At 38.4% G+C, this 15,274-nt stretch overlaps 1 protein-coding gene across 1 annotated transcript in view; it reads left to right on the plus strand.

Moving 5' to 3' along the window:
* The window catches only part of MICU2 (mitochondrial calcium uptake 2), a 141,152-nt gene that overhangs the window by 91,725 nt on the left and 34,153 nt on the right, over window positions 1-15,274 (plus strand). The window contains exons 3-5 of the mRNA XM_085063005.1: window positions 8,572-8,603; window positions 8,716-8,791; window positions 13,374-13,421. Of these exons, the coding sequence (XP_084919131.1) occupies window positions 8,572-8,603; window positions 8,716-8,791; window positions 13,374-13,421 (156 nt within the window). The remainder of the gene's footprint in view (window positions 1-8,571; window positions 8,604-8,715; window positions 8,792-13,373; window positions 13,422-15,274) is intronic.

The raw sequence follows: 15,274 nt of genomic DNA on the forward strand, positions 1-15,274 counted from the left end.
CAGAAAAGAAATTTTTCCACTGTAAACCTCCCCTGGTGAAACTTGAGGCCATTTTCCAAACTAATTTTAGTGTTAATACTATCTTTCAAATGTGTGAACATGTATTTGTGTGCCCCTAAACTGATGAGATAACGCATGAGCCAAAGTCTGTTGGGAGCAATAGGACAAAGTGGTTGACCCACATGGTTATTTCTGGCATTGTTATCTATAATTCTTGCATGTTGGAGTGTTCATTACCTATCAAAGAGCAATAAACTATACAATTACTTCATATAATTCGACGTAGTTTGAAATGATTTGTAGTTCCTGCTTAGGGGATGAATTGTATCAAAGCAAAAAGGTGGAAAATATAGTCCTCTCTGACGCATCCTCTTTTTCCTTATTCCTTAGTAAGGTAGCTTTATGCTAATGACAAATTCCCACACAACAGATGAATTCTTCACCTGGAGCCTCAGTTATGTTTGCCAGCAAGAGAATCCAATTTGTAATAAGCAATCTTTAATATTCTTTAATCTTTAGCTGGTTTAGGGTTTTGGGGTTTTTTTGCATTTTGTAAGATGCATGTGAAAATTAACAGTTTGTCATGACAGGGAAGACCTTCAGAATAGATAATAGATATTGTAGAGGAAGTAGCTGAATGCGACAGTAGGAGTGGTTGCTACAGTGGTAATGGTAGCTTTTTATTGAACACATAAGCTTAAATCAAGTTTTGCATAGTGAGATAAGAATCAGCTTCTGGCTTTGTTAAGATGTTTTCTTCCTTCATTTTGATTGTTGGATGATTTGCACACATTTTCATTCTAATTAAAATTAAGATGGAATTTGCTCAAATTGTGTGTGCAGTCAGATTTTTAACTGTGTCATTTTGTTGTTGTTGTTGTTCTTACCCCACTTTATTTGTTCTTTTATAATAATCTTCTCTAGCCATAAAGTAGATTGCAGAACCCTTAGGCCAGGAATTGTGACTTCTAACACTGCCTAGCAGAGGAACAGAATTAAACCTCTAGTCTAGGAGGCTGTCATAATAGTTTGTCTGATATTAGTACCCTAACCTAGCATGTGCTCCGACACTGTACTATTTAAAGACCTAGTTTTTGTTAGCAGAAGGAGATGATGACTTGAAGAGAATGATGCTACACAAATTATACCTTCTTTATTTCAGAGTAGGATCAAAGTTAATTAACTGAGTCTTCTTGGAGGCATAGTCTAGTTTATGCTGTTCTCTTTGCTAGATAAGACTGACTACAATCTCAAACAGTCACAGGAGTTTTTGGGAGTTGAGGCTCTGGTTGCCTGCTCTTTGTGGGAAGGGCCATGGTTTTGTGCAGAGTCAGGAAATGCCATCTGTCCCAAAAGTCTGAACTGCATAGCGTTCTCTGTAAATTGCAGGAATTTTTCTCCACCCTTCTGGTCTCAGAAACATGTGTTATGGATACAGCTCCTTCCAGATAATCTTAGTTGTCCTTTATAAGACTTTATTGCTGCAATTATGCAGCCATTCTGTTTCTTGAACTGTAGTAAACTTTGTCCTTGCATCTGATTAAATTCTTATTAAAACAGAGAATACATGCCCTTAGCACTGCTAACATCAGGCTGGTAGATAGGAGGTTGGAAAAAACAGATTACAGATGCAACAAATACAAAAAGCAGTCACAATGTGAGTTATCTGGTGGCATGCTGAAGGACTCACCTGCTCAATTTACATATATAAAATCTGAATGTCAGGTCAGAGGAAGTAATTGTAGCATTTCTTTAAAGAAAGGAAACAGGTAAATCCAAGACCTGGGTTGGACACCTGTCTCTACCTGGAATAATTGTTCTTTCTCTGTGTCTGTTTCTCTCCCTTGAGTATAAAGGGAGCCTGGGGTCATTACTCAGGATGAGGTTTGGAGACAAAGATAGTATCATTTATTAGACCAGTTGCTCTAAGTTGGAAAAATTAGACAAGCTTTTGGGCATATGAGCTCTTCTTCAGATCTGAAATAGGAGCAGCAGATTTCAAAGTTAATTATAAACCTTTTTCTGTGTATGTCCTCACACCATCATAGTTACAGCAAAGCACCATAGAGATCACTAACTCAGATTTAGGCACCTAATTTTTAGACATCTAAATGAAGCGGAGGAACCAAGCATGAGGTGACATTTTGGCAGTTTGAGGACTTGCATTTCACATGATGCTTTTTTTTTCCGGATGGCCCCTCCAGTCCTGAGCTCTGCCTGCCCAGAGGACTGGCAGCCTCTCGTGCTGGGGAAATGCTTGGCTCCCATTGCAGGGCTGCCCTTACAGGCCTGTTAGACTGCTCCAGTTGTTTGTGAGAAGGAACTCTCTGTATGCTGTATATCCTTGCAGTACAAGTCTTGTGGTAAGCTTGGAAGTTTGAACATACTCTCAGCTTTTCCTTATCTGCAGTTTGGATGTTGTTATAAAGGGAGCGGATCTGGGAGTATGTCACTTTCCCTGGATAACACCTAAGGTGAAGCTGTTCCCTAGATCTCCCTGCCATTCCCACAGACTCCTGCTTCAGTCCCAGTGAGAACTGAGCTGTTTGCAAGCACTGTAGTGGGCACCACAGCATCTGCTTTTACCCTGGTGCCTTTGGTTATTTTGGAACTTCTGGTGACATGCTGCCATGGTCTCTTTAAGAGATTTTGAAAATTTGCTTATCTTAATTCTTTTGTCTCTTTCAGTTTCCTAAAAGACTGTGTCATCCTTTGATGTTTCCTCCCTGCATCAGCATCCCACCCTTTTTACCCCGGGCTGCCTGAGTCACTGAGAAATCTCCTGGTATTGACTTGCTCTGATGCAACTGCTCTTCTGAAATGGAGATTTGCCAGCGCTGGCCTGATCCCAGCGCTCTGTATTTCTTGTTTCCTCACAGGAGCGATTGTTTTAAATAAAGAAGGACAGATGCAAAGCTTGTTTTGTAAAGCATAGCAGAAGCTTCCATTATTGCAAATTGCCTTTTCCACTGGGCATACTTGAACTTTAATTCAGGTGGTTCAATTCTCTGATTCATGTGATTGAAATGACATTTATCAATTATCTTCCAATCGAGCAATGCAGTAGTTCAGTAAAAGCTTTCTAGCTGAAGTGGATTCTTAATTCATATAAATTGCATGCTCATTTATTATTCTGATATTGGTTTGCCAGGAGCTAGCATAGCAATCTGATCACTTGGTTTCTCATGCTTTCAAAAAGACTTAAATCTTTTGGTATCATTAATTTATCCCCAATATCACCAGTATTTCAAAATGAGGCCTTAAAGAACTAATTACTAGCTTGAATTTTTGTCCTTTATTGGTTTCATTAGCAGTAAGTACTTTATAAACGCACAGAAGAGCTTTAAAGAATGAGAATGAAAATGAGGTGGATTAAAAAGGGACACTTTGTTAATATAACATACTTGTCTATATCATTAAAATTATCTAAGAGAGCTGAGAATGAAATACAAGCTATTGAATTTCAAAGATCTTCTATTTCAGGCTAATTTAAACAGAAATTTTAACAGCATCTCCCCAAGGAAATCAACATACACAATTCTTATCTAACCCAGCTCACTGGTGGAGGGTTCTCAGAGTTCAGCTTGCGTAAAAGCTGGCAGCCAGTTATAAGGAAGAATAAATTCTTTTTCCCAAGGCAGGCAAGGCTGCAGGGTGCGCACTGCTCTAAGGGCCACAGGATGAGCTGCACACAGTGGGTGTGGTTTTTAAAATGCCTTGATCCTCAGATTAGGACTGTGCTGAAATCCCATCCAATTTGAAAGGTTTGTTTCACTCATCATTTTGCAGAATGAGAGTTTGTTTCAATCATAAATATACTTAATGCTATTCTTATCTTAATTTTTCATGAAAAACCAAATGGTTTTATAGTACCTCAATATGAGCCTGAACTTGCCAAGCTTCACCAAAGATAGCAATGAAAGCCATCCAAAATTAAAAATCTGGGAGGTAATTTTTTTTTTTTTTTGGTAACTGTGTCTGTTTGAAATGAAGCTGAAAACACATTCGGATCAAACCATCTTAGTGACTTTACTGATAAAAGGGACAGGAGCTTTTTCTTCTAGGAAAAGATACCTATTTTATACTGTTCACATTTCAAGTTCAGGCTGTGGAGAAAGATTGATTCAAAATTTAGTTTAAATTTCCATATTACAAAAATAAAGCAATCTTGCAGACATGTAAAACTGTTTTCTTGCAAATAATATTAAGTACTTTTGCTTTGGTGTTTTATTATTGTTGTTAGAATTGTTAATCCTAGTGATTTTGCTCAATCTTTGAATCTAAACATCTTTTGTCACATATAAGCCATTCTTAACTCTACAGGTGTAAATGGGTGTTATTGTGTGTGCAAGTTCAGCCTTGTTTAATTCAACCCTTTCCTAACATTAATCCTAACATTGATGTCAGGTCCATTCCATAACTTAGTGTAAAAAAATGATAGATTATGGAAACACTTCTATTGTAAGAAACATAAGTGACAAAATACTCAGGTTTGCCAAGGGCAATTTAAGACTGATGGAGCTGCTCTTGCCAGTGTTTTCTTAATTACAGTTGTCAACTAAGTTTCTTGGCTAACAGCACAGAACTTACGTGTTTATAAGTAGACTTGGTATTCATTCAACTTAAAAAGCTAAAATGCCTTTCTGTCCATGAAAAGTGTGTCTGTACCTCATTGTTTCATGGATATGCTATAGATGGTGACAATTACATGATGGCATCTGTAAAATACGTAGAGACCCTTGAAAATACGCACTGTCCTTTAAGCCAGAATTCCATCATGGTTGTGGCAGGTCTGTAGGGGAAAAAATGTTCTCATTTATTCAAGTTCAAAACAGTAAAAATTCCAAGTTTCTTTTTTTCATATCAAAGTAAGACTCTAACTACTACAAACAAGTTTTGTAGTCTGTCATTAATTTTCCAATTAGTAAGAATCTAATAAGGTAAAAGTATAAAATTATAGAAAATTGAATCATACAGATCTTTTACTTATTAGATTAAATAGTTCCTAATAATTATATCTATTGCCTGTATTCCTCAGAAGGAGACTTAGCTCCTGATATATTTGTAGTCATGTGTGTGGAATGACAGCATCAATATTGAATTCATAGGAAGGAAGTGGCGCTTTTTTTCTTCCGTGTACAAACTGTCTAAGAAAGCTCTTCAAACCTCTCCAGTGCATCTTCTGCAGAGAGAAATAAACCGTCTCCTAATTATTGTAGACAAGGTCTTAAAAGGCCTGATTCTTCAGAGGGCTGCACATTTGATATTAATAGAGTTTTCCTTATTGGTATTTAAAGGAATCTCACTTTTAGGACGTTAATAAACGGAGAAAATAAGGACCAAGAGCTAAGTTAGCATTCAAGGAGTATTATGAGTGCTACAATAAAAGTAGCTACTGTTTCCAAGTGAAAACAGAGATTTGAGTCTTCACAGATGATTTTGTATGGTGACAGTACCAATAAAATATAACTGGATTTAATTCTTAGAAAACATTCAGTTGTTGGAGGAAACTCATTCTACAGTCTAAATTATTATATTATTATAAGATTGTATTCGAATGCATTATACAATCCCAATATGAAAAATAATACTACTGTCCCAAGGGTCAGTAGTGTTTGGGTGTTTTTCCAAAAGATTCCTACCCTCCAGTACACTTGCTTGCCGACATCTGCCCATGTGAGAACACCATTAAAAGACTCCACCTTTTATTACTTTGCTATATTTACTGCTTTGAAAATTAGAAATCTCTTTGTTTCTCTCTCAATCTATCCTTTTCCTCTTGCCTTTTTTCCTGTCTTGTTGTAGCAGCTGCCTCGCCTTCAGTCACTGCAGGGACCGATTCTGACCCACCTGGTGCTGTCTCTCACCACGTCCTGGGATGATTTGACTCTTCTCTCCCTCCTCTGCCACTCAGCAAAGGCTTCTTTTCCCCTACCAGTCCTTTCATGCAAGGGTAGCGTGAGCATCTCTGTGTCATTGTTGTTACTGCTTTTTCACCTCTGAAAGAGGTCAGTCAACATGTCAGTATCTTAAACATCCTCTGGAGGGTGACCGTGGCTGGATGCAAGAGGGCAGATGCTGATGGCAGCCACAGCCATTTCTGTGAGCTCTTGGCAGTTGCAGTTGTGACTGCTGGCTGGTGAAAAGAGAGTCCATGAGACTACCACAGATTTCCCTTTCTTAATTTTTACCACGATACAGTAATTCTCAGCAAGGATATGTTGCTTCCCAAAACCATGTAGCTGAACAGTTTCAGTGTTACTGTGCTGAATGCAACACTAAGAAGAGAAACACAGACTTCACCAAGTGTAGAGCCTCAAAAACTTGACCAACAATTGTCTCAGCTGTGACTCCCAGTGCTTTCTCCTTACCTTGCATCAATTATCCATGCCTTTGCTGTTCCAGCTCGCAGAGTTCAGCTTGTCTCCCTTCATCATCCTCCTGGATGCTGGCAAAAGGCTGCTCCCCACTACATTGCTGTGGTAGCAGTTGCCATTCCAGATGTGATGTTCTTGGGATCACTAGGAGAATGGAATGAATGGAGCTGCTCTTAACCAAATAAGGGTATATGGTTGGCTTCAGTGCCAACAGCAAGTACAGGGAGCATGTACAGTGAAAAACAGTACAGGGTGGCTTTCCCTTTTTTCTTTCAGACCTACAGCCTGACTCATTCCCTTCTGTAAGGCTGATCACTAGGTTGGTCTGCCTAGGGCCGAAGAACAGCTGAAGTTTAGTTTCACATTGAAATGTGCTGTACAGAAGCAGTGACGTTTCAAAGCTGAGATCTAAATCACTTAATTTGCTAAACAGCCATTCATGAAAATGCTTTGCAGCAGGGAATAGCGTTAGATGTAACAGGGAATAGTGTTAGATGTTAGATGTAACATCACGCTGTTCAGGACTCAGCCTTGCTGGATGTAGCTATTGTTGCTTCTTCTCCCAATCTGTTATTAGTCTGACTTCTTTTGTCTCGAATGAGGCAAAGTAGAGGACTTCATACATTGTTGACTTAGAATGTATCTACCTACTGAGTTTTATATATGTGTGTGTATATGGGTGTAAATGTATGGGTAGGCATTGCACAAAAACGTATTCATCCACAGTAACAGGTGGTACTGGCAACACCTGTTCCTGGGGTCACTCAACACTCCAGTATTAAAACCCTAATTTTAGTTGCTTATAACTTTTGTCAAACTTAAACATTTGTGTTGAAATGTTATGTGCCAGGTGTCTGCCTTAGGCTGATTTGAGGGAGGGGGTGTGGGGAGAGGAATTTATCAGCAAAACTGTTACTGCTAGTTCAGGGAGCAGAGGCCAGGGCACTGGTTTGCCTGTGCTGAAAAATGAGCTAATGCTGGTTTAGATGTTCCAAGCCAAAAGTTGCCAGTGGAGACCCCTTGCAGCTGGGCATGCTATTTGCCAGCAATATGGAAATTTGCTATTTAACATAACGTAACAGAGAATACACCTCTGTCTGGCCAAATTATGGGCCTGTGAAAAATGCTTGGTAGATGTTTGTTGACAGCTGCCCACCAGGCTGCCTCCATCATGTCCATTTCCAGATAGTGGTGCTGCACTGGTGACCCTTTGGATGCAAAATGCTGGTGAAGCAGCAAAGTAGCCTTGGAGACTGAGCATGGAGCAAAGCAGGCTGCTGCACACAGGGGTGCCAGTCCACAGAGCAAATCCAAGTGGCTCAGCTTGTGCTTACTCAGTGTGAATAAATAGGAGGGAATGGCTGGCTGGAATCCAGAGGAAATGGTGATGAAGGAAGAGAGTGATGGGCTGAAAGTGGTAAGAGTGAAGGACAGCAGGGTTTTGAGAACTGTATGAGGAGAAATGCTGAGGAGATTGACTAACAAGGGATGGAGCACAGTTCCTGTGGGTCCATGACCGCAGGGTGTTCTGTGATCCCTGCCTAACCATCTGGAATGTTCCACTGATGATACATTGCAGCTCCTCAAACATGTGATTTACACAGGAGCACAACCTATACTGCCAGTGGCTCCCCTATTTGAGTGTATAGACTTGAACCTGCTAAGAAATACTTAGGAGTTTGCATGATTTTCATCCAATGTTCTCTCAGAAAGCAAAGTTGTTCAATTTACTTCTGTTTAATAGAAACATCATTTTCATTCTTTTGTCTTTTCTTTTTAGTATTTGTTACCTTTCGAATACTCAACCTGCACTTCAAGGATTATCATGTGTACATGGAAATCCCTTTGTAAATGCTTCAGTTGCTTCTTACTCTCTAGTCTTCTTGCTTTGGAATCTGTACAACATTTGTAGCTCACAGTATGCAAAGTCATACTAGTAAGTTGGTCGTCGATGTGAAAGTGGGCTGTGATTTCATCTAGGCTGAGAGAATATTTGAACAGATTGCTCATATTATTTTTAAATCTTGTCCTTTCGTGATCATTATGGGAATTAGAAACAAACTGTCCGTTGCGAAATATTCTGTTTCATATTACTTAGCATTTTCCCATAAAAATCTGAAGAAATGCCACAGAACCTGATCAAAGTTTAAAGTCAGTTTGTTATTGAATGATGACTTTTTTTTTTTTATTATAGGCAAAGCCTCAGCCAAGAAACTGACAAAAAAGGTAAGCAAAATGTTCCTTTCCTTCTTCAAAAGAACTTGCATTCTTTCTGTTACTGAAGTGATTAAGTCTCTTTCAAAACTGGCTTTATGTTTTCTTGTTTGTGTCTTTAAAGGAGGTAGATGCTGCACTGCTGTATGTTGCCAAAGCTAAACCAGGACCGACCTTTTTTAGAGAGCTTGGTGATAAAGGTAATGAGCACTTTTGATACTGAAAAATACATCTTGCTTTTTATCTCATTGAATGGTATAAGTTGAATGTATTTTTAAAGACATTTTCATGGATTTTACTTCATCCCCATCCAGCTAGTAGCTGCCTCCTTGGCAAACCTCTCAGTTATGCAAGAGAGAGTAAAGAGGCTGGGAATTAAAAGCTTTTTGAGGTGCAGGAGGAGACCTGAAAGAAACTGCAAAGCCTGCTTGGAAGAGAAAGGGGCTAAAGGGATGACATGAACACAAAATGGACTTTTAAGACTTTTTGTTAATAACCTGACTGTCTCTATATAACTTCAATGCATGGAAACTAAGAATAAAAATAAAATCTGTATCTAGTTACATTAAGTGGTGTCCCTGATTCCAATAGCAGTTGAATTTATTTCTCCCTCTTCAGCAGTTCTGTGACCCTTCACAGTGTTGACGTGCTTTGTTTCCTTTTCACCAAGCGTTTCCACTTTATATTGGACTACATAAAGAGAAAACTAAGAGCTGGGTTATTGTTAGTGTAACAACAGGGAATCAAAGAACACCAAACAAACATCTCATTAACATAATTTAATTGAAGAGAGAAAACAAACAAGAGGATCAAGAAAACCAAATAGATGAGCAATTAACCATTTCACAATAACAAAGACCAAAATTCTCAAACTAATGAGAAAGACAGACAGCGCCTATTCACGGACTTTCTGTATCACACAGTTCAGCCTGAATCCCTTATCCCATGGACGTTTCTGGAAAATAAAGATGCTGTTGCACTGCTGCAGTTCCTTGGCAGGCCTGAGCCATACTCTCTCCATGCACAGCAGATCCTCAGACACGACTGGCAGCTTGTGCCAAGGAAGCAGCCCTCAATCTCAGCCTGCAGCATTTCACCTACCCTTTGGCCTCACAGCCTCTTCTGCCTGCAGTTCATTTCTTGCATCCTTGTGCAGACCTGCAAAGGTCTCCAGCTGGGTGTCTTGCCTTGCTTGTCAGTCCACTCCTGAAAACCCCAGCATATCCCAGAAGCCCTGAAACATCTCTGAACAAGTTAATAATTCCCTTCATATCCTAGGGAAGGCTGGATTATGTACTAAACAGTCATTCCCTGTCTGTTCAAAGCACTAATCATAACATGCTTTCCCAGGATTGGGTTTAAAGTATTCCCAGTCTTGAATTCTTGGATATTCTCTCTCTATGCCTGCTTTTTTGGAGCCTTTCTTTCTCTAGTGATGGACATTGCATGCTGCATGGGAAAACCGGGAATCCACCAAGAGAAACTGAAAACAGCAAATCAGTGCAGCCTCCTCTTACTGCACCTCTCCCAGCTGAGTGCTTGGCAGAAAGTGGGCTCAGTGATACTCTCAGCCTGGCATCTTCTGCCTTCTGGCAAAGATCTCCCCTTGCTTAGCACTGTGCGTCCGAGTACTCTATCCTTCAAAGGTCAGGTAGGAGTTTGAGATGATGCAGGAACATTCAGTGCATTCATCCATATGTCCCCACAACACTCAGAGTTTTTACAATTTTTGGTCATAAACCCTCTTTAGTGACTTTGCTGCTTTTGCTTTGAGATGCGTTATTATCACAGTTTAAAAATGAAAATATTTATGCCTTTACAATTACCAGAATAATGAATCTACTCCTGTCCAACTGTTTAGCTGATGTTGTTTTAACTACCTTCCAATTCTTATTTAAATGTCAAGGAGAGGGAAAACTGCCGTCAGTCCAGTTTGTGAAATGTAATGCTGGGGGATTCTGCCTTCTAGTGGGCAGTTTTAAAATTTGTGTCATGTTTTGTAGGTGTACTTGTGATTTATTTAGCAATAAGTGTATTGTACTGTCAGCATTTGTTAGTAAGTTTGAGGACAGATATTTCTAGGGAGGGATAGGGAAGATTCCTTTAGCTTTAGAAAATGACAGTATTTTGCCAATGCAAACTGCACATCCTTGGCTGCAAGTATGCTGAGTCATTCAACAGTGTGTGAAGCTTTCATCTTTTAAATTTTGCTTGGATATGAATTTAATTTTCAGTGGATTGTTTTATTTTGGGTTTTTTCAGTTTGCTGTATTACTTCTTTTAATTTGAGTACCTTTGTAATGATTACTGTAGAATAAAAGGAAATTATCAAAATGTTTAATTTACTTTATGGATGCAGTAAATTGGCCACTCACTGCATGTAGTAAAAGGACAATAAAATTAAAATAAGTATTTTTAATGGAAATTAATCCAAAAATTAAAAAATCTTATGACAAATTATTTTGGTACAATCAGTCTTCCAGAAGATATCAGGCAGGTTGTGAATTTTCTTTAAAGCATTGAGTCAGGTTTTAAAGAACAATCGAGCATATTTTTACGTATATTTATTATACTTACCTTTTGACCAATTTTACTGTACCAACTTTTCAATCAGATTGCAGTAAGATGATGAAAACAGGGTCTGTGTCTCACTCCTGCCATTTCTTGCAAGGCTCCCCTTTCCAACCCTCTTCAATTCAAGTGCTTCTCCCTTGAGCCAGTCAGCAGGGTTTTGTCTTGAAATTGAGCTTTTCTTCACATTCTACCATCTCCATTAAAATTTGCAGATTCTTTCTGTAAAATTTTATAAGGTGTAATGATCCCTGTCTAGCTATAAAGCTAAAACTCTCCAGGGGCTCAGTATTTTGTATCTCAATTATCACGACTTTATTTTTTCTCAGACTTTAACAGTCATAATCTGCCATGTTAATGTCATTTCAAAAGCTTTGATAAACACATTTTTGTGTTTATCAGAACTTCTTTGGGTGTGTCATCTCTTACTCTGTGTCTCAACACTGGGCTCTCTTTTTTCAGTTTTACCTAGCATAAGCCACTTGTCTTCAGCTTCCAGGCCTTGCTTAGACTGTCCCTGTGCAGAGCATCTCAAGATAGAGGCAAGAGGCAAAGTCACACTTCTCCTTGCCCAGTGATGCTGTCCTTCATTGCTTGGTGGTTACATTTTCTGTCAGGGAACTTTGTGCTGACACCACTGCAGTCCTTGACTGGGAGGTGTTTTCTGTACAGACCTGAAAAGTTGCCTCTTTGTCTTCCTTTATATTCTTGCCTTAAACATTCTTTTGCTGTGTCACATACAAAACAACATTAAGAAACCTGATCACTACTGACCATACTGTTTGTTTGAATTATTTTCACCACCTATTTGTTTCTGTCCTTTTTTTTTTTAATCCTGTTTTAGGATTAATTTTCCTAATTAATTTTAGGAAAATAATAATTTGCATTCATGCAATGGCAGAAATGCTAAAACTTGTAAGCAGGACTAAGTCTTCAAGATGAAAGTATTTTTTATTTTCACGATATATTGTATGATTGTAGTACTGTGCTGATTTCTGTGATTCATGTTGGATAATAGGGTAAATAGCCCTATTTTGATGGAGAGGAAAGCTGAGATATGGAAGCACAGTGAGTTGGCAACAAGATCAGCATTAGACCTCTCTTTAGCTAAGACCTGTTCTTTGATTATCAGACTCTTGCATTTAGCAATTTAATATATCTGAGCTCTGATATTTAAAAGTGTTAAGTCACTATCTGAGGTCAAATACAAATGCTGTTGCTTCTGCATAGTAGTTTATCAGAAGTTAATTGTTTATCACTGAAGCTTAAGTGGATTCCTTATCTATCAATTAACTAAATATAAATTACAAAAATAGTTTATCTTTGCACAGATAGGCATGTTTGAACTTCATTATTTTAAGCAGCTTCAGCATTATACAATGTTTAGCTCACAAGTTAAAAGTAGCTCAGTTATTTTGAAAAGTGATTTATAAAAAAGCCCTTTGCATTTTTTCCCCAAACATTATTGCAGGGCAGATGGTTCAGATTCTGTTGTTTAGCCACCCTCATTCTGCACTCCCTATCTTTAGCTTGCACACTCTATTTTGACGCTATCACATCTTTTTGTTTGTTCAGGCTTTTCACTTAAGGCGGTATTTCAAAAGAAAACACTGGAATTTTCCTTCAAAAGGGGGGGAAATACTTTCACCTTGTAGAAAGGACATGTTCCTATTTAAAAAAAAAAAAAATAAGAAGCCTCCTCTTGGCACGCAGCCCAGCAGTACTATCAGCACAATCTAGCAGCTTGGCAGCTTTGCGTGTTGCCATGTTCCCTTGAGAATTAGAGGGAAGCTATTCTCCGCCTTTTGTGAGCCTGCCAAAGGATGGAGGACTTTGATCCTTCAGGGTAATGTTAGAGTAGTTCTCCTCCCAGGTACTAAATGTGACAAAGCACATTTAATTTATTTGCCTTTTCTATAAACATTGAATGTTTTCAGTGAGAATCCAAAGATTTAGTGTGGGCCTTTTGTTAATACCAAATAAACCTTACTTTCTTGGTTAGACATGAACATTGATAAGTCTCGGGTTAGGGAATTTTACCTTCAGAGTACTAAAAACAGAAATAAAACTTTATTAAATAGTAACATGGCTTACTTTAATCAATGTATTTAATACAATGTCAAACTACATTTTTTATGTTTGTAAGATTTGATCTTTCAAGTCTTGCTGTTTTTGCGTTTTTTCACAAGTAATTTTTTAACTTTTTTCCAGGGTTGATATCTTATGCAGAGTACCTGTTTTTGCTGACAATCCTTACAAGTAAGTATTATATATTTAAAATGCATAGGTATAAATAGTCAGCTACTAACATCTTACCAGGAACTTTTTTTAATATATTTTTTAGCTTTTCAACTTCTGCATTATAGTAAAACATAAAAAAACTATTGTATATACAGTGATAAACTATTGTATATAGAGTGATAATGCATTAATATAGATGGATATCAGTGTCATCATTGGTCCATAGCAATACTTCAAAAATTGTGATACTCCCTGCACCATGGGATCAGAAAAGTCTTTTGAAGTACTTGAGAGGGGGGAGACATTGGTTACAGACCCACATAATAAGGATAAGAAGAACTGGACTGGAAGATAAATAATTTTTCTTCTGGATTGTAGTTTTAGTCATTTTGGACAGTGATACATTAACAATATAGCTCATGCAGTGGTGTGAAAAGCTCTTGTAGTGTCTCAAAGATTGTTGCCCATTTTTCCTGTGTTCAGATATACAGTGGATGAAATACATAAACAGCAGAATTCTTCAGTGTCTTTTTGTCTGACTTTTAAATCCTTTTTCTTTATGCTCTGTTCCTTTTGACTATATTTCCTCCAAGTATTATACATGTATTTCTGCCCCCTTCCTTTGATTCCTTCCTTTTCCTCTCAGGCACTTTTTTTTGAAACAACTCTTTTTTGGTACTTGCTTTGTCTACAGACAGCAGGCATTTTTTGGTTTTGTGCATGGAAGTGATCTGGGATTGTTTGGTATTTGCTCTGTGCCATGCTTGCCACTCCCCCATTTTGTTCTGATGTGTAGGCAATGCTGAAAAATACCAAGATTTGAGATGTGTGCAATGAGCATTACACGGTGGTACCCCCAGAGCAGTAATGAAGTCCATATGCATGTCCATGGAATAGTCCACATGCAGTCCTGTTTGACTGACTCATACAGGTCTAACATTTTCAGCAAGGGACAAAGCCAGGCAAAATAGATTTATGGTATCAGTGGATGAGGAGAGAAGGAAACAGTCACTTCTTTCCTGACACACTGTAGAGGCATGACCCTCACTTGACCCTCGTCACTTCCATGGCTGCAAGGTCTGTGGCTGGGGCTTAAATAAATTGGCACATTTTCCTGGCTCTGGAAATCCACCCTCTCATGGTGCAGTATGAGTGAGTAACATTGGTCTCCAGAGAGTGGAGAGAGTATGCCCAGCCTTCCATCAGTGCACACCTCTTGCACAGTTCAGGTAGCTCTTCTGCAGCTTACCTTGTTTCTCAGCAGAACTGCATTAGTTCCTGTTGCACGACATGAAGGGTGGGTAATCTCTTTGGCAACTTCAGCTAGTACACAGTATTAAATTTTATATATATATACATTAAGATAACCTATTTAACATACAAATACACTGCTTCAGCAGTGGTGACTGTCCTGTGCTACATGCTGTTTGAACATGAGTATATACCATATTTTCAAGGGGCTTTTAAAATTTGAAGTGGGAGTTTAGCCCAGTTAGGATACTGATTTTAAAATATTTGTTGCTCAAAAAAGACAGATTTATGTTAAAAAAGGGCAACCATAACAGCCAAATTAGAACGTAAGAAGAATACCTTAAAAGTGCAGAAATAGGTGCCAAAGATTCTATTTCTTTAGAAATTTATGGCAGCTGAAAGTGAATTCATGCTGAATTATTGGCTGAAACAATTAGAAAATTGAAGCAGTATCAGAGCAAGTTGTTCCACTTCTCCAGACAATCAATTATTTTTCACAGAATTTTATAGGAATGCATTGAACTGCATAAACAGAGGCACCTTTTGATGCAGGATTAAAAATACAGTGGTAATGTTGCTGCTTTTGTTACACAAAGGGTTATCATACTGATGAGTTTGAA

This window comes from Lichenostomus cassidix, chromosome 1, assembly GCF_008360975.1.
Source record: "Lichenostomus cassidix isolate B80296 chromosome 1, HeHo_3.0, whole genome shotgun sequence".
Lineage (NCBI taxonomy): Eukaryota > Metazoa > Chordata > Aves > Passeriformes > Meliphagidae > Lichenostomus > Lichenostomus cassidix.